Source organism: Strongylocentrotus purpuratus, unplaced genomic scaffold (assembly GCF_000002235.5).
Source record: "Strongylocentrotus purpuratus isolate Spur 01 unplaced genomic scaffold, Spur_5.0 spur5_scaffold_18, whole genome shotgun sequence".
NCBI classification, from domain to species: domain Eukaryota; kingdom Metazoa; phylum Echinodermata; class Echinoidea; order Camarodonta; family Strongylocentrotidae; genus Strongylocentrotus; species Strongylocentrotus purpuratus.
Window position 1 is genome coordinate 6,317,994 of NW_022145603.1, and position 20,610 is coordinate 6,338,603.

Sequence of the window (20,610 nt, forward strand, 5' to 3'; positions counted from 1 at the left end):
CTAACATATTCATTTATTTATAATCCTTACACAAGTGTATAGTTTTTTTTCTTCATTTATGTCTTTAATCAGATTTCTGTTTAAGGTTGAAAAATGGCTCAAAAGTGGCAAACGCCAAAATCTCATTGTATAATTAAAATAATTATTTCCTTTTGATCAGTCATACTTCATTTCAACTCCGTCTACTCTTGAAGCATCTGAAAAGTATTACTGAAAAACTTTTGGAGTTGTACGTGTTAAGTAGTTTTATATGGACGAATACTAAGTTACAGAAAGCCAGGTACATTTAGTATTTCGGCATCTCGTTCTCTTGTTTTTCCTAGCTTAGAAGAATTGTCACGTGTTAGGTTGTTTGCGTTTTATATCAAGTTCAGTTGATGTTATCAGGTTCAATATTGCCCAAATTATAACCTTGTTTGCTTGCAAAAGACATGTGAGTTACTCCACCTTTTTATACGTAATAATTATTTTGGTTCTGTTACCGTCTGTATATTAATGAAACAACCTCTTCATTCGTTTGGAATAAAATACTTTCTATCTTACAAAATCTATGTATCCATCATTGCATTACTATAAAACCATAACTTCTGCAATTTACTCACATTAATTGAGAGAGTATATAGATATTTTATCAGTCAAAGGGTTCTGCAATCTGCATTCAAAACATGCAAATATGTTTCGCGCGATCTCGTTATACAGCTATTTATGATTTGTTATATGAAAGTATGCGTTGTTATTTGCTTTTTAACCGATTATCATTTCAGACTTGTTCTTGTTTATATAGCTGCTTGAGTGTTTCAGAAGTAGGGGAAACTGTGATATAAATGTGTTTTGTTTGTATTTGCCTTTGAATAAATTTCGTTCTCATGAATTCACACCGTGTACCGCGTACCAATTGGTAGTCTTCAGTATAAGTAATTGATACGTTCATCACATGAAGAAAGGTAATTCATTCACGCACTCATGAAAATATAACATCGCAATCCAACGTTTCAATGTCACTAATAGCGTACATATATATATATATATATATATATATATATAAATATATGTTACATATCGTGAACATATTTCATAATCACATGCATAAAACAATCAGCGTCAATATTTAAATACATTTAAGGTCACTTATTCGATTACTTTTTTTTCTACGAACATTGAATTCCAGGATATTTGTGGGCGTTAGAATATTTACATGATTAAGAAATCGTCGACGGTCAACGAACCATCGAATCGGTCCCTCCTCTGCGTGTTATATATATGGACCATTTTGACTGATTCGTCAGTTCGTGTGACCGCCGACCAATCATTTATTTGTGACGTGTTTTATCCACATATGTAATAATGTAATTTATTTTTAAATGAAAAAAAAGAGGAATAAGATGGTGGGTCTTAGTTTCGAAGATTTGTTTAAATTTCTATTTCCTTTGAAATAACTGGGTCTGGAGGAAAGAATACGCTCTATACCCATGTTATTCCACAGGAATGAGATGGTGAGGTCTTAGTTTGACGATTTTTTTTCTTAATAACCGAGTCTGAAGTAAAGACTACGTTCTAATCCCATGCTTTATTACTAGTCTGCAAGCACAAACCCTGGTCAGTCGTAAAAGTGAGTCTGCACTATAAGACTACCATAGGCCAAGTACTGTAGCTGCTCCTGACGACACAGCCAGTAGGTAGCTGGGCTAGACTTCTCTCAAGGCACAATGATTTTTTTGTTAAAGTGTCAAATTAGGGTCTGTGCCTGCAGACTACTTTATTACCGAGTCTTAATTTGGAAGATGGAGGGGTCTTAGTTTAAAAGGTTTTTTTTTTTTTTTTTTTTTTTTGTTTTGTTTTGATTTTTGTTTGTTTTTTAACTTTTGAAAAACCGGGTCTGGAGGAAAGACTACGCTCAATACTTATGGTCTTCCACAGGAATAAGATGATGGAGTGTTAGTTTTGAAGATTTTTAAAAAGTTTTGAAATAACCGGGTCTGGAAGAAAAACTACGCTCTAAACCCATGCTTTATTACCGGGTCTTAGTTTGGAAGATGGTGGGGTCTTAGTTTTGAAGATTTTTTTTTTTTTAAATAACCGGGTCTGGAGCCAAGACTGCGCGCTATACCCATGCTTTATTTGAGGGTTTTAATTTTAAATTTGACAAAACATCCCTTCAAATTTATTACATTTGTGGGTAAAGTCATTATTAAATTTGTGGGTGATTCAAAATTATTACATTTGTGGGTAAAGTGGTTATTACATTTGTGGGTGAAATTATTACATTTGTGGGTAAAGTGTTATTACATTTGTAGGTGTTGTTACATTTGTGGGTAGAGTGCTATTACATTTGTGGGCGTTATTACATTTGTGGGTGAAACACCCCCCCCCCCCCCCACTTATTCAGCGGCTGCTTAATTCGTTGCGAAATTATTCCTCACTTTTCCGGCGGGCGCCTCCAAATTATATCTTTCCTTTTGTTATGTTCTTTCCTTCTATATCTTCTTTTCTTTATATCTTTCCTCACTCTTCCTTGCTTTTATCATTCTATTATCTTTTCTATGTTTCCTTATGTTGTTCTCTGTTTTTATCCTACCGTTTCCTATTTTTTTAGATAATGAATATAGACAGAGGAAATGATAAAATGAAATAATCAGATTTGGCACATCTGCTTACTATAATACTGGTCCTTCCAGTGATGGTAAAAGCCCTTCCACACGTGGAAAATGCGGCCACTATTTGCTTCCTCATTCTGTATGTCATTGATCACAATATATTCTTTCCCTGTGACAAGCTTATAGAACACGTTCCAGAAGCACCATACTATTGGTAATAATAATAATAGGCATTTATATAGCGCCGTCAATCTAGACAATTCTATTTCGAGGCGTACAAAAAAAAAAGAAGAAAAAATTGATATAATAAGAGAGTTTGGATGAGTGTTATAGTGCCAATTACAGGTTTTGTTTAACAAAGATGAGCTTTCAGCTTAGATTTAAAGGTCTCCTAAAACGGACCTTTACAGGACATGTGAATGATGGACTATGAATTGCGTTAATGGAAAATACATCAAATTCTTTTATAAAAGGCAATTTTGGCTTGATTTATTCTTTAAGCAAAACTCCAGAACAACAGATGGCATACCTATCTTTTGAAGAAATGACCTTTGTTTTGTCATGAATTCATCTCCAATTTATCTTCAATTCCATACATGTGTATATTTCAAATGTGACGCGATAACTAAACATATGGCTATCTTTATAATCATACATTTCCTACTTGGTTTTGAACTGTTATTGTTGTTTTCGATAGCTATTGAAGTGCAAATAAACGGATAACGGATAACTGGAGACTGTGGATTTGGCCTAAGCGGATGAAGCGTGATTTTGGGGAGGTGGGGGGGGGGGGGGGGGGGGGAGCTGACGGGAAATATCATGAGGCATGGTAATTTTTGCGGCATGGTAATTGTAGACAATACAGAAGATATCACTCCTTATATCTGAATGTGAAATGTGTATTACCACAATTGAAATTGGAATCAATCTGATTATTTAAGTTAAAATGGTAGCCTAAAATGTCAATGGGGAGGGGGGGGGGGGGGGGGTCTTAGAATGAAATTGAGGGCACATGCACATTGTAAATAATTATCCATATTTAAATACATCGTTTTTTATTGTTGAATTTTGTTAATGTTGTCAAAAAGGCCATTGGAAACAAAATTTCTATCTAATGTTTGCATGCATTGACCAATAAAATAATCTTGAATCTTGAATGAAGATGTATAGCAGGTTAAGGAAGAGAAATTAAGACAACTTTGCCGCATGGAGGCGCAGGCACCGAATCCATCTCGGGGAGAGGGCATTACTTTTGTCGGAAGGATCACTTTCGGTTGCAGGAGGGGCAGGAATCACATATCGGCTAAGAAAATCTCCAATTCGCTTGGTAAAATTTGGGGAAAAACTGCAACAATGGAAATTAAGTCCACCAACACAATGAGGCCAACCTACCTATCACAGAGACAAACAAATATGTTTTTGTAACGAATTGGTTTAATATCCAATTACACATCAGATAACAATGAGGCAGCCTAACCTCCAAAGGGCTTTTGTTCACTTAGCACGGGGCATTTGGGAGGGCTATAGGGTCAAACCTTGTCTATAAAAGCTACATTTTTTTTCATAATTAGCTTGGCTAAACTGGAAGAATAATTGTTATGTCGGAACAAAGCACACAAAAATATATGCAGGCAAACAAAGGGGGCATTAACTTGGAAATGTATGGGTACAAACAAAGGGCACAATAGATAAAGAACATGACAAATTACCTTAGAAGGTAGAACTTATGTTACGACTGGAGAGGCATGTATTTACTTGAAGAGGGCACATTTTGGTCAATGGAGGGGGACCTCTTTGTCACAGGAGGGACACTTTTCTTTTTGTTTTTTAAATGGGGACCACCAGCCCACCTCCAGTTCCGCCACTGAGACATGTGCTCAGAGGCGTCGCTAGACCTTTTTCAGTGGGGGGGGGGGGGGGGGTGTGTAGAGGCCAACGATTACCGACAAAACTAGCCACCAATTACCGACAAAATTAAATGTCCCAATATCTACAAATTTAACCTTATAAACCGGGGGCCGGAGGCTAAATTGTTTTTCCTAGGAATCTATTTTAAGGAGGGGCGGTAGTGAGCAAACGAATTATTAGGGGGTTGTTGATGTTAGGCCTCCCGCGCAAAGCGCGGAAGCTTAGGCGTTTCCTTAAATTATTAGGAAAAGAAGACGAGTTATTGTATCGATCTCGACTGTTAATCCTTGTATGAATGAAGCGCGAAAGATTTGACGTTTCATTAAATTATTATAAAAAGAAGACGATTCGCTGTACCGTTCTCGATGTTAATCCTTGTCTGAATTCAAATTCTCCCCTTTGAAGCTTTGACTTTTCATTAAATTATGAGATAAAGCAGACGATCCGGTTTTCTGTTCTCGACTGTTAATCCTTATCTTAATTCATTTTTCCCCGGATGTTATGGCGTTTCATTATATTATTAGAGAAAGTAGACGATTCGTTGGACAGTGCTCGACTCTTAATCCTTGTCTGAATTCTGTTTCTCCCCCTCCCGCGCGGAAGCTTTGAAGTATCATTAAATTATGAGAAAAAGCAGACGATTCGGTGTCGGCCTACTGTTCTCGACTCTTAATCCTTATCTGAATTCAATTTTTTCCCCTCTCGCGCGAAGCGCGGAAGTTTTGACATTTCATTAAATTATTAGAGAAATGGACGATTTGTTGAACCGTGCCCGAGTCTTAATCCTTGTATGAATGAAGTTTTGACGTTTCATTAAATTATTAGAGAAAGAAGACGATTCGTTGTACCGTCGAAAACTCTTAATAAAAATTGTCTGAATTCAGTTTCACCCTTTAGAGCGAAGCGCAGAAGCTTTGACGGTTCCTTAGATTATTGTTCCTTAAATTGTACCGTTTTGTACTCTTAATCCTTGTCTGAATTTAGTTTCCCCCTTCCAGTGCGAAAAGCTTAGACGTTTGATTTAATTATTATTGAAAGAAGACGATTTGTTGCACCGTTTTTAACTCATATTAAGCTCTATTTATCTGAATTCAGTTTCCCCTCTTGCGCGAATCGCGGTAGCTTTGACGTTTCCCTAAATTATTAGAGAAAGCAGAAAATTCGTTGTACCATTTCTGACTCTTAATAAGCCCTCTTTGTCTGAATTCAGTTTCCCCCTCTTGCGCGAAGCGCGGTAGCTTTGACGTTCCTTAAATTATGAGAGAAAGAAGACGATTCGTTGTATCGTTCTCGACTCGTCTAAATCAAGTTTTCCCTTCCCGCCTGAAGCGCGGACATTTTTGCGTTTCATCAAAATAAAGAGAAAGGAAGACGATTCGTTGTACTGTTCTCGACTCTTAATTCTCATCTGAATTCAGTTTTTCCCCCTCCGTGCGAATCGTGGAAGCTTAGACGTTTCCTCAAATTATTAGAGAAAGAAGACGATTTGTTGTACCGTTCTCGACTCGTCTAAATGAAGTTTCCCCTCCCGCGCGAAGCGCGGACATTTGGCGTTTCATCAAAATATAGAGAAAGGAAGAGATTCGTCGTACCGTTGTTGACTCTATATCCTTGTTTGTATGTAGTTTCCCCGACAATTTTAAACCTCTGATTTCTTTAGCTGATATCAGGCTCTTACCTCCCCCTCTCTCCACTCTTTCACCTCCCGTTTCATTTGTTTCCGATTTCTCTTTTTTTCTTCTGTTTTTCCTTTTCTTTCTTTTCTTTCTTTTCCTTTCTTTCTTTTCTTTCTTTTCCTTTCTTTCCTCTCCTCCCTCTTTTTCTTTTTTCTCTGTCTTTCTTCTCTTTTTTCCCTTTCTTTTCCTTTCTTTCCTTTCTTTCCCTTTTTTTCTTTTCTTTTCCTTTTCAATTTACTTTTCTTTCCCTTTCCCTCTCTTTTTTTCCCTCCCCCTCTTTTTTTCCCTCCCCCTTTTCTCTTTTTATCCCGACGGCAGCGCAATTTTACCGACAATATCCTGACAGGTGGGGGTGGGGAAGGGGGGGGGGTGTTGCACCCCCACACCCCCCCCCCCCTTTGGAGACGCCCCTGCATGTGCTTATAAGACGGGGTATCCAGAATTTGGGCACGGAGTAAAAGGTAGCTGTATCCCGGAGGTACAATTTTCAAAAAGGCGCTTAAGAGAGGGTCATACGAAGTGTTGCCTCCTCCCCCCCCCCCCTCCCGCTCCAAGCTACAACGGTTCCAACGCCTAGGGCTTCGTGAATGCGGATCAAGGATTAAGGATTTTCTAGAAATTGCACAGGTGTGCTGTCAAAGGATACAGTAGGTTGTTACCCACTCCTTAGAGCACATATTTCTTTTTTTGGTCCAGATTTTGAGCGGAAATTTCGCAACGGCTCAGCCAGCCGCTGAATAATTAAAGATGGGGGGGGGGGGGGGGGGTAATAGCTAATATTATAATTTTTTTTGTCTAGGAAATAGGAAAATTATGCCGATCGATATTTCGTTCAGTAGGGGGGGGGGGTGGGGTAAGGTCACTTTTTTGTCACCTTTTAGCACAACAAATTTGATGGGGGGGGGGGGGTTAACCCCCCCCCCCTGCGTAAGCGCCTGATTGCACACGTATACAATTGAGCTGGGTGTAGGACAAGGAATCCAACCGAACCTGTGAAAATTAAGAGATTAAAAAGACGCGAACTGCACTATTTATGACAAATTTATGGTGGCCCGTAAGGGACACGCAAATGCAAAAATTGATGTAGACCTATGCTACAATTTTTCGTTTTTTACGTCAAAGACGTGAAAATCCACAACATTTACGTATACCCATGCAACAAATTTGTCGTTTTTTATGTCAAAGACGTGAAAATCCACACAATTGACGTGTACCTTTGCAACAAATTTGTCGTTTTTTACGTCCAAGACGTGAAAATCCACAAAATTGACGTATACCTTTGCCTGGTAATTGTATCGTTTTCCTGTACTCAATGGCCCTGACGGGACACGCAGACATGAAAATTGGACGCAGATTTTGTTTTTCTTCACGTCTTGGACGTCAAAAGACAATATAACCCTTGCGTAGGTATACGTCAATTTTGTGGATTTTCACGTCTTGAACGTAAAAGAACAAAAAATTGTTGCATAGGTATACGTGAAATATTAACGTCTGCGTCGGCCCAAAAGGGACACGCAGACGTAAATATTGGACGCGAATTTTTGTTCAGTAAGCTGAGCACCAGGAAGATGGGTCTGCCCCTAGTTACTGATAACGGGATTACCAGCTGGTATCTCATTCTCAGTCCAGATTCACAGTCTTCTAATTGCAGACCCCATAAGTGTGTCTAAAGTCTCACTTATTATTGTTTTCAGCAAGAAGAGGACATTGATGCGCTTGGGAATGGACTGCTATAGGTTTTAATGTACATGTTATTAACTCACTATCATTATTATTGTTCGAGGACAATCAGATGATTAATATAATAATAGAGGTAAATATGAAACAGTAACAATCGAAAATAGTACCATGTGGAATTAATTTGTTTGATTTAGTTACCAACAGCAAATAAATACGGTAGGCATATAATGATATTTTTTTAAAATCCCCTCTATCAACGTATTCTCTCTCTCCCTTTCTCTCTCTCTCTTTCTCTCTCGAATTTCGAATACACATAGTAAAGAGAGAATGGGAAGGGAGGAAGGACAGGAGGGAGAGAGAGGGGGAGAGAGCGCGAGAGAGAGAGAGAGAAAAAAAGGAGAGAGAGGGGAGAGATAGATTGGGAGGGAGAAAAGAGAAAGAGGAGAGAGAGAGAGGGGGAGAAACAAATTGGGAGAGAGAAGGGAGAGACAGATTGGGAGAAAGGGGAAGAGAGAAAGAGGGAGAAGGGAGAGACAGATTGGGAGAGAGAAAGGAGGAAAAGATCGAGAGAAGGGGAGAGAGAGTGATGGGACATTAGGAGAAAAAGGAGAGAGATAGAGAGAGATGGAAATAAATAGAGAGAGAATAAAAGGATGTGATAGGAGGGGGGGGGGGCAAATGCAAACAAGATGCACAAAAAAAAGTAATTGCTTGATACAGGCAAAATATGTTTACAAATTTCAAAGCGTAATGTATCTAGGCCTCCTATATTATATACCAATTTAGTCCATAAAATAGAATGAATTGGTGTACAATTAATGTCTAGATAAAGCTGTTTAAAACATAGCAGAACAAACCCATATACGCTTATCTTCCTGCCATTACGAACTGCTACGAACGCCGTACGAACGATTTTCAGACAATTGAAATTCGGGAAGACAATGGAAAACAGGGAGATTCGTACGAAATTATCGTTCGTACGGACCTTTGTGACCGTAGCATTACTTAAACAAAACTCACGTCAAATATTCACGTCTACGTTTCCTTTTTGGGAGACGCAGACGTGAATATTGGGTGCAGATTTTCCAGCAGATTTTCACGTCTGCGTGTCCCTTTCTGGTTAGGGGGATTGTTAGAATCGGTTTGGTCGTATTGGGAACGAGGTAGAACTAGTTAATAACGGGTATACACTGACTACGGACTGGCTTGAACTGCCTGTTTATGATCGAACTAGGGTCGTATCATAGAGGCTGTTCACACCGCAATGAGATAGCGCGGTCTATCGTAGCACCCCCTTTTTTTCTAGCGCGCGCTAGACCGCGCTATCTCTCGTGGACCACCCCCAAGAGGTGCTCCAGTGGCACGTCGTTTTGGCTCGCCGTGGCTCGCTGTTGGGCAGACTGGGCAAACTCAAGGATAAAGGGACTTAGTCTTTTTAGTCTTTTTGGTTTCCTTCCTTCAAATTGCTTTTAATCACTCATGCGTGAAATATGCATCATATGAGTAGCATCACATGAAAGAGGAGACTCTAAGCTTTCCAAATATGTATCATTCATTAATTATGGTTGTGAGTAAGTTATGATAAAACATCGATACTTCTCGGTTTCGTTTTTTTCTGGGACGCACTGTATAATCAGAGCCCATTCGAACGATGCGCTCTTCTTGTACTTATCATTCACATTGCTGTTTATCTTTATACATGTACATGTATAAATACGACCATATACGAAATTAGTAGATCATTGATTGTTTTTTACCATTATTATTTATCTCGATGTAATGAAGTATTGTAAAAGGCATTATTTATTCCCATGCTCACTGTCTCACACGAGTTTGGAATAGGAATAGGGCCGAGCTGTCGGGATCATCTAAATTTGGTAATCATTAAACATATGTATATATATTGTCTTCTACAAGAGGACTCAGCCAGCCGCTGAATAAGCGGGGGGGGGGGGGGATCCAAGGAACTAGTGTTACTGTATTACAGCAAAGACAACCCCCCTTATTCTACTCAGGGAGCCACACATTATGGACTTGCCCAACCTGTCACTGGTTTCAACCAAGATCAGACACTCCTGCTCAAGATCTATGGTCTTGTATTCCAAAGTTGCCAAGATCAAACCACTGTCCGATCATCATGTCAAACAATATCAAACTTCAACTCTCAGAAAATCTGAATGTCCCAAGGGAAAGGAACTCACAAGCAAGCTAACAGCTCGACTGCCAGACCCCTCTACCAGCAAAGTGAATGACCCCTACTATGCTTTCTGCTCCGTGTTAGTTACCTCAGGCGACAAACCTCTCCATCCCTCAGGGGCAGAAGACACCCGTATAATCCATGCTGGGACGAAGAATGCGACCGTCTGTATGAATCCTACACTAAATCCAAGACCATTGAAGAAAGAGAAGATGTAGGGAATGACCTGCTGATATCACTAGGAGAAAAGAGGAAGATTAGATGGGAAGAAGAAGTCTCTGAGATTAAATTTACCCACTCTAGTCGCAAGGCCTGGAGTACCATCAACAAGCTCACTGTTCGATGCAGTGCTTCAAAACAGTGCCCTGTTACTGCAAACTCCATTGCTTCAGTCCTAGTTAACAATCGGAGTGGCAAGATAAAAACGCCAAGGACGAAACACATTCTTGCTCAGTGAATTCGGAGATAAAGGAACTCCTCAAGTCCACGCCAGAGTCAACCTCCGTGTCTGAAGCCTTCATATTGGATGAGGTTGGAATCGACAAAGTTCGCCAAAACACCAGGCAATGATAACATTCACACAGAGTTCCTCAAAAACCTGAGACACAAATCTACTTCCTGGCTACAAGCCTTTCTCTCAATCTGCACAACATCCACTATTCCATCGAAATGGAAGACATTGCCATTCTGAAGCCTAAGAAGCCTGCATACGGACCTAAGAGCTCTCGTCCAATCGGTCTGCTATCCAGGGGCGTCACTAGACCTTTTTCAGTTGGGGCGGGTGGTGTAGATGCCACCGTTTACCGACAAAACTAGCCACCAATTACCGACAAATATATTACAGGGATAGTTAAGTTCTGTTTTCAGACCACAAATGCCTTCAAAGTGCATGTTTATTGCTCTTATTCTTATCTATGACATTTGTAGTGCCCTGTTAGGACCTAAAATTGCTATAAAGGTAAATTTAGACCTCAACATGTGTGAAATTTAGCCCAAACAATCATACCAATTCAGCTCAACTTTAAACAAAATACGGTGACCGTTAATTAATTAATTTAAAATAACATTACATGAGCCGGTTGGTTGTGCGTTATATAACCAACACGAAAATGCCAGCAAAAAAGCCAGCATCGGTATTGGCTGAAATACGACAAAAAATGTCGATATATTTACACGTTACACAAATTATGTTTGTCATTATTTTGAGGTACATACATTTTACAAGCTCTGGGCGGTGTTTCATCAACTAAAATCGATTTCGATTTTTAAAATCAATTTTAAGGCCGAATCAGTTTTAGCTTAAAACCAATACTTGTGAGCTGTTTCATCAAATCGATTTTAAGCTAAAATAGATTTTTAGGTGTCTGCAATCAAGGCTAGTCAATTTGGGGTAGTTCGATCCCAAAATGGCCTTGCTTGACTACAGTGAGAGTCCTTGAAAAGTAAGTAGAATCTGTTTTTCTTTAAAAATATCAATTCTGTTGATAACAAATCTGTTATTTTGGAAGAAGAAAAGTGTTCCTCTTATTATTATGCAATTTCATTTTTGTGTAACTGAACGAAATCTTAACTAAAATCAATTTATATCACTCTCCAAGTAGAAAAATTGCACCGGTTCAACCATTTCAGTCCATTCATGCAGGTTCAATAGTAATTTCCTAACAACGTTTATTATTCGGTTAGGACAGACAGGTATAAACTTATTAGTCTAGTTTATTCTTGCAGTAGTATTGTGATTTTACTAGTTATGCTACTAGTTGTTAATTTAGAATTTAACTAGTTAATTTGGGCTTAGAATCAAGATCTAGGCCTAGATCTAGGCCCTATCCCTTATTTATGTTAGCATTGTCTTGTTTTTGTTGATATAGAGACTAGTCTAGGTCTAGGAGGTAACACTATTTTTTTTTTATTTGGCCGGGGGGCACGTTCCTGTTGGTCAGTACATTTTTGGCAAATTTTGCTGATTTTAACATTTTTTGGGGGGCCAGGTATTAGGGTCCCTAACACAGTCCAACTCCAAGCTCTAGACTGTACTAGAATTATTATTTTTTTTTTTAATTTCAGAGTCGGGCTAAAAGATGGAGTGGACCACAAGTCGTATCCACCAAATAGACCTTGGCTTTAGTCCAAGACTCAAAAGTTCTCTTCTGCCGTGTCTCTACAGTCTTGGACTTCTCATTCTTCCTTGGCCTCAGGCTCAAGGAAAGGGTTTGGATATGCAGAATGTACTCAAGCTCAATGTCTAGGTGTACAGCTATAGATCCTACTTTGCTAAGCGGCCTTGTGGAGTGATCTTCTTACTAGTAAAATTTGCACACCAATAATAAAACGAAGGTAAGTTTTTTGTGTGTGGTTCTTCTAGACCTATGTATAAATAGATTACTTATTTGTTGTTGAGTGTGTAAATCTTGATTTTCATTAAATTTTCTACGTACAATCGAAAACATGATAAATCCATGTGAGGGGAAAGTCAACTATGACATATCTAAATCATAGATAAATTACTTCATCAGCCAGCCTGATTAATATTGTACAAATAATAGGGCAGCAATTAATGTATAAAGAGGTGATTGAACAAACTGTAATGAGAATATATGTATGATGAAAGCTGCTCTGTTTGTTTTGTACCTCTTTGCCTTCTGCTCACGACAGGGGAATGTTCATTGAATTTGTGTACAACAGTGTTTGGTTTAAGAGCAGGGTATCCGAGATCAAGATTAGACTCCATAGTCAATCTTCCAAATGTCTAAAAACCTTACAATTTGGTTGGTAACAATGTCTTGGACCGAATACATGTAAATTACTGTTGTAATTACTGATAAAAATGTACTTAATTGTGACCCGGCACCACAAAACCAACAAAAAGTCGCAACCAGCGATTCTCCGTAATCAGCTGAAATGTCAATTTAGGTGAAAAAAATAGATTTTTGTTTTTTTGCATTTTCTGAAAGAGTGGTCTTTTCTGTACCTAGTATCAAAATTTGGAAGTCTAAAACATAGTAGAAGATGTGTTTTAAACGGTTTTTCTAGACCAGTTTTTTTCGCACAGCCTTCGGTCTCTTCCAAAATTTGATCACTTTTCCCGAGCGAAATTATCATGGTCCGGAAATGGTCGGTCGTTGCTAACGGGTCGTGCTACGCGGGCTGTGATTGGTCCGTTATAGCAATCAGTGCGGCGCGCCATTTTGTTTGTATCCGCTTTCACATCCGAGTTCCAGATTTGCGTTCGTCTTATATTCTCCGTTAACGACTTCGAGTAGCTTGATTGTACATCACATATCCAGAATTTGTTGATCAAGAGTAAGAACATTATTATATTTTATACATTTGAGAGTGACAAGTTGCGAAAAAGTCTATAACGTCGTTACAATGCCAGGTTTTGTACGTGAGCAGAGCCGTGGGATGTGCTTCCAAATTTATTCTCCCATAAGAGTTTTGAAATCAAGTTCTTATTGTAAACACACATTCACACTCTTGATATCATAATTTTGCTTACAGCTATCATAATTCTCCCCCTTCTTTTCCCTCTCTGTCTCTCTCTCTCATTCTTTCTATTTTTCGTTATTCTATGTTGGTGTCTTTACTGTGTGTCTCCTGCCTTTCTTTATTTTTTATACCACTTTCTGGCTGGTATTTATGAATTGCTTCCATTAATTATCATCAGGATGGCTACTGGAAATGAAAGAGCAAGTCATAGTAAAAATACTTTGAACCTCCTGTGAGAAAGAAAACAGTATGGGAATTAAGTATAAAGAAAGTTCATAATGTGGTTACAAATAATTGCCCAGATGTATACAAAACAAGATAGGTGACAAGCAGTGTTATGTAAGGGGGAACAAAAAGACTCCGGGTCCACCATGAATAGGCATTGTCTAGTGCAGGTGTCTCGGCACTATGTTGCAGTTCACTTAATCTGTCCAATTACAACTCTATACATTTACAACATAATAACTTTTGAAAGACTTAAGTCCACACATTGAAACCTCAGAAACATAATGAACAGACTATGTTTGACCATCAGGCCAAATTTCAGCCTAATCTGAAAATGTCTTCATAGTGGTTGCTATGGCCTTTTGATTCACCCTTCTATTGATTTCCCTGTGGTTTGCTTGCTCCGCATGCTTGAATAGCCCCAAACTTTAAAGCTCTCTTTCTCACAATTTAATACCAGTAACCTCCCTCACCAGCTCTTTTCATTCACTAAATTGAAAGGGTTAGGAAGCTTCAATTTGGACAAGTAATATACCATTTTAATGAGGAGAACTTCTTCTTTCATAATCAGATGAAATCAGGAAAATAATTTTTTGCGACTTTTTGGTGGTTTTGTGGTGCCGGGTCACTTATGTTCTTTTGAACACATTTGATACAGTGAGAATTACTTTTCTGAAAAATAGATGTGCTCTCTTCATAACAAATATATGTATCTCTGTTTTAAATCCTAGGTTGCAAAATAAAGAGCTATGGCATCTGCATGTACTGCTAGTTCATGACAAATGAACATTTATTGTCCATCTCTTCAAATTGAAAAGGTAAGCAGTATCAATTACCAAAATTGATCTATAATTTTTCATAATCCTTGTAAGAAGTCTAATACCCATCTTACCCATTCTGTTTAATAAAAAATATACAAATGGTAATGAAAGGATTTTTTTTTTAATCCAAAGCAAACAATTAATCATTTATCTCCTGTAACTATTTTTTATTCTCCTACTTTTTTTTATTTAGCAATTAAAGTATTTGAAATAATCATAAATACAAAAGTTGAAGATAGATTGAAAAATTGTACTAGTATGTAGTAATTGATTCATTTATTTCATAACTTTCAATTCCTATTCTAGACTGCAGAGCCTGAATTACCTGCAACGTTATGCTTCTCATGAAACATCAGCCAGCCTACAGATAGAAGCTCCCTTTTCCAGCTTTAAGCAAGAGGAACCACAATGAGATACAGATCTTGGTATCATGGACTGGTCACTTTTTACAACCAACACTACTTGTAAAATAAGATTTACAAATTAATTCCTATAAGCTATTAAAAATGCTCTAGTCAAGGTACTAACATTTTGCCATCGAGTTTGAGGTTTTGGGTTTGATAAAATGTTAACATAAAATATTTTAAAGGAAGTAAACGTTTTAATGATACTTCCAAGATTTTCTATTTTAAACAGAATTTTAGAATCTTGCAGAAGAAAAGAGAAGAAATAAAACGCTATTATTCTGTCATGGAGGTTATTGTTAGTGTTAGGGAAACACCCCCCTGTTTTCAGTGAATTCCTCCATTTCCACAGGTTTATCTTTAAAAAATAAATTAAAAACTATTATACTGGATAATTATGTATAATTTCTATTTCACAACTTTAAACCATGTAAAATGTATTATATTATTGAATGGCAAATTGTATATCTGATTTCTTGTCATAATTACTGATCTATTGGAAATGAAAAATAAAACTGAAACTGGAAAGGCGCTACTTCGTTTTTTCAACGGCTTTTTCAAATGATCTAATATTTTTGGTGGTACACAAGTATTAGAAATCGTTATTTGTATGGATATTTCAGACGTCTCTAAACCGATTTTGATCATCCAAAGATGACTTTGTCATTTAAATTGTATGCTCTTTCAAATTTGACACTGAGTTTTGCATTATCTCACAACAAATTATTTTGTGTAGCGCCCTCTGCATTAGAACCCAACTGTCCCTTTAATGCCAATGTACCAATGTCTACAAATTTAACCCTATAAACCCGGGGCCCGGGGCCTTTTTTCATATACCTGTGCATGTGCCCATGTTCATTTTCCTCGACCTCATACAAATATACGGTGCATTTCGTCAAGACTAGTCAGCATCGTAGCCATATAAATGTGCAGCATAGATAAACAACAATTCGATGATGTGCAAACGGTAAGACGAAAGCCCAAAGGCGGGGTCGCTCGGTGTTAAGTTGATAATGGCTAGAGCGCCCATGTCTTCGCATGTTTACGCTCATGCGCGTTTCTGGTGTAAATCGATGACTCGATGGTACACGTCGGTATCCCATTACACTATGGCCTGAACTCACAAAGGAGGTTTGTCATATGACACGTTTTTACGCATTTTTTTTACAAACCTGGTTTGTAAAAACGCGTCGAAACGCATCATGACACACACAAAACCAAGGTTTGTCGACAAACTTCCTTTGTGAATTCGGGCCTATATGTTCGAAAATACACTTGTTCCTAAGAATATAACATCCCTAGAAAGTTCTGTAAATGTACTGCATAACCGAGGATCGACCTTTTCCATGCAAATAGAGAACCTAAATAAACCCCTATAAAAGGGACTCCGATTTTAAAACAATTGTCTGGTTCTGGAATCGATGACATCCTCGTTTCGCGCGTGGTTATAAAAGTGAAGGTACAGTTCTAAGATTGTCCTCGCCACCCACCTATCCACCCACGCACGCACGAATCATACATACACACACACGTACACAACGATTACTCTCTTAAAGATACATGTCCTTTTGCAGCCAACATCGAATTCTGTAGAACTTTGCAGGAATTATGAATATGCCATGTCCTATCTGTGAAATTCAAGCATCAGCAGTTTCCTGGTATTCAAATTATGCAAGAAACCCGTTTACCGTCTAGACTTCGCCATCAGTCACTATTGAATGACTGACATCTTTTTTTCTTTGTTAATAACATACACAACATGAGCTGTAACAGGTACATGATCAGTTGTCTACATCAATAACCCACTTCTTGTAATGGCCAAAATTAAACTGATTGAATCTGTGTGCAGTACAAAACGTACAACCATTCGGTAAAAGGGTCTTAAAATCAGACTATTACTTAGGTGACTGCAATCACTTAAGTCGATTCGACAACTAATGGTCGTTATTTTCCCACTAACAGTCATTTTCAAGCCCTGTCGTTTTGAGGGAAGTTCGAAATCTTTTCGAAGTTTTTTTTCTCCAAATGTAGTTGGAAAGTAACTTTTTCATTTTTTCGGGCCTGCAAATGAGACAGAGTACCTTTAACAATGATCTTGAACAAAAAAATAAGAATAATTTTGATAACAATAATGTGATACTAATGATACTAAGTAAACGATAAACAATAACAAATGATGACGATGATGATGATGTTGATGATAATGAAATATACTTCATGAATTACACATTGACTCAATTAAGTATGCAGTGGTCTTCCCTATTGGAATATTTATTTCAGTGTTTCGTGATCCTATGTAAAAAAATATATCATATCAACAAGATTATATATAAAAACATGAAGCCTTCTTAAAATAATGAAAGACTTATGAGGTATAACACTAGTACTGTATAATGAATTGCTTTGGAGGAAAATGAAGATATATAAAATAAACAAAATATATATAACATGTTAGGAAAATAGTTTTGTTCATATTTTCAAATGGCAATGACACAAATGTGATGCCTGCCTTGTTTTAATACATCAGACGTACACTTTTTTCGTTTGTTGCCAACCCAAGTCATTTTGGCGTCACTATTTTAGCGGAATGTTACAAAACAAGTAGTGTTTACACTTCCTTTAATTCTCATATACTAATCATATCCGTTTATTAATAAGCAGAAGAAAAAAAATCCTTGTTATAAAATCCTTTAATTGCTTTTTTCCTGGTGGTGGTGGTGATGGTGGTGGAGGAAAGGGAGAGGGAGGGGTGGGGGAAGTGGGTTATTTTAGTGCCTGGCAAAAATGTTTGAGGTAAAAGTGCCAAAGGTAAACATTCTTATTTTTATTTTCATAAATGCAAGATTCAAAGATACTGGTTGTATTGTTTTAGCGCGGTGGATTTACCCCATATGACCACATCATGTTGTGTATTTGATAACTTTTTTTCAAATGCAATGCCCATATATTCCACACAAAAAAGATCCATTAAAAAGTGTACTCATCTAATATATATGTATATATATATATATATATACATAAAGAGAGAGAGAAAGAGAAAGAAAGAGAGAAAGAAAGGGGTGTTATACTTCCCATTAACATAAGCATTTGAACTTTAACTATATAAAACTAGATTTGTACTATTCCAAACACTAGAAATTTGGCTGCACTAAAAGCATGATGTAGAAATCAGATCTTTAGATTATAGTTTATGGATCATGTGTTTCCATATATTTGGAGAAAATGAATATCAGTTACTTGATGAATAATATATGAATGATGATATAGAACGCTTTTTAGATTAATATTGCAGCTATTATACACTCACAGATACAGTAAATTATATTAAATTTATTTAGGTATTTATATTTAAATTGATTTTTATTTCATTAGTTATATGTTTCTAACATAGACTAGCTGATGTGAGTTTTAGCATGATTACATCAATTCAATCAGTCAACCGTTAGCCTATTTAACAGAGAACCAATCGTTCTATTATAAGTATTCCACTAATTCACTATATTCTTTTCATCCGAATTCCGTTGTCATATTCCTTCTTAATCCGTAGGTTATTTCTTGGTGATCAATAATGGACTAGAAATTGATCCACACTGTTGTTCTGTAATGAAAAGAAATTGATGAAAAGAAAAATCAAAGTTTGAAAGAAAATACATATCAAATTATATTAACGTGAACCAATTACCTAAACGAAAACATTATGTACTGCTAGAAAGTATAAAACCAACCTTGAAAAACCGAAAAGGGCATTCTATGGCATTATATGGGTTTATGAATAACAGAACTATTGAATATAAAGAAGATGGTGACGTTAAAAATGTTAATGAATTTTCAAAAACTTTTGTACACAACACTTTGTACTATAAGAGAAAGATAGCGAAGTGCTGGTGTTTGAATCCTGCATATTGTTCATATTTTGGTATATTATTGAAAGCTTTTGGTTTATCTATTACATGATAAATGACATATCAAACAGGGAGATTATTTATGTGGTATATAACAAGTTAGACTCATCGAAAAGGAAACTGTTTATACCAGAGCATTAGTTTCTCTCAGTCGATCCAATGCTTGGCCAACAGCATACCGGCGTTCTTGAATGGACTCGTAGTCCCTAGAACCCTTCAAAGATTCGTTTACGTAGACACCTCTGTTTCGGCAAATTGAATAGTCATACTGCGCCTCACTGAAGAAGAAAAAATAAAATTGTTATATATTGTGTTACATTTAAGAACTATGAACAATATCTTCACAAAATGTAAAAAAAATGCTGAAACAACTAGGCGACCATGAGTACAAACTGTGACGGGTCAATGAAGGTCACTTCATCTCAGACTTAACCTAATGATTACAAATCAGCCGATACAAAGGATATCATATCACCGAAATATCAAGTCGAAATAAAAACCAAAACCAAAACTAGTTCACATGAAAGAGGTATCCATGTATACAACAATTAAAAGCTCTTTCTCTCTCTCCCTCTCTCTATCTATGTCTATCTCTCTCTCTATATATATATATATATGTAATGTATGTATGTATATATATGTATAAAGAAATATATGTAGATAAATACATGAAGACAGATTAATGCTTATAAAGTTTGAGAAGGTAGATATATATATATATATATATATACAGTATATGTTTATAGAGAGAGAGAGAGAGAGAGAGAAAGGGACAGAGATCTGTAGTTAAATACAGGTAAACAGTTTGATAGATAGGTATATGGATTGTTAGATATATATAGATATATATATATGAGTAGGTAGATAAAGGCAAAGAGAAAGAGACACAGATCTATAGTTACATATATAGAGGTAGACAGTTTGATAGATAGATAGGCAGCTGGATTGATAGATACGTAGATAGACATATGTATAAGGATGCATTTGGTTCTAGGACAATTACCTCCTGGTCAATCACCCCCGGTCAATTACCCCCCCCCCCCCCAGGACAATCGCCCCGAGGACAACCAGCCCTGCAAAATTACCCCCTAGGAACCCCCGTGGACAATTACCACCTGAGGACAATTACCCCCTCGAAAATAACCCTCTTTAGACAATCACCCCCTCCCTAGAGGACAATTTACCCCCGATCAAAAAAATGTCCTTGCATTAAGAACTTATTATAAGGGTGGATTTCCCCTTTAATGAACAAGACGGTATTCCGAGGGGGGGGGGGGGTTGTCCTCGGTGGTAATATTCCGGGGGACTATTGTCACTGGGGTAAGTTTTCCGGGGAGGGGGGTTTTCCAAGGGGTAATTGCCCTGATACGATGTATATATTTATGTAGATACAAAGGTAAGTAGCTATATAGGTACACAGATAATTATGTAGAGGTAGAGAGAGAGAGGGAAAGAAGAAAAAAATCGGTTTGCACAGATTGGAAGATAGATATATAGATTGGTAGAAATGGAGCTATAAAGACGGGTTCATAATAATTGCAGGCCCTCAGGAAGAACAGCTTCCCAGGATAAACAATATCATTATTATCAGTATAGGTATATAAATAGAATGATAGATAGCATGTAGGTAGGTAGATATGGAGAGAAAAATATAAGTAGGTAGATACTAGATAAATAGATAAATAAAGAGATAGAGGGTAAGAAAGTTGTGTCTTTT

The 20,610-nt window shown here is 37.2% G+C and overlaps 1 protein-coding gene and 1 long non-coding RNA gene across 2 annotated transcripts in view; one reads left to right on the plus strand and one right to left on the minus strand.

Moving 5' to 3' along the window:
* Positions 1-14,416: 14,416 nt before the first annotated feature.
* On the plus strand, positions 14,417-15,088 carry LOC115925388. The gene is made up of 2 exons (XR_004064682.1): positions 14,417-14,584; positions 14,894-15,088. It is a non-coding gene; the product is annotated as an uncharacterized LOC115925388 (long non-coding RNA).
* A 3,401-nt stretch (positions 15,089-18,489) lies between these two features.
* Positions 18,490-20,610, minus strand: part of LOC105440436 (fibropellin-1-like) — a 37,780-nt gene continuing 35,659 nt past the window's right edge. Inside the window, exons 10-11 of the mRNA XM_030989443.1 lie at positions 19,024-19,171; positions 18,490-18,589 (exon numbers count right to left, since the gene is read on the minus strand). Of these exons, the coding sequence (XP_030845303.1) occupies positions 18,554-18,589; positions 19,024-19,171 (184 nt within the window). The 3' untranslated portion in view covers positions 18,490-18,553. The remainder of the gene's footprint in view (positions 18,590-19,023; positions 19,172-20,610) is intronic.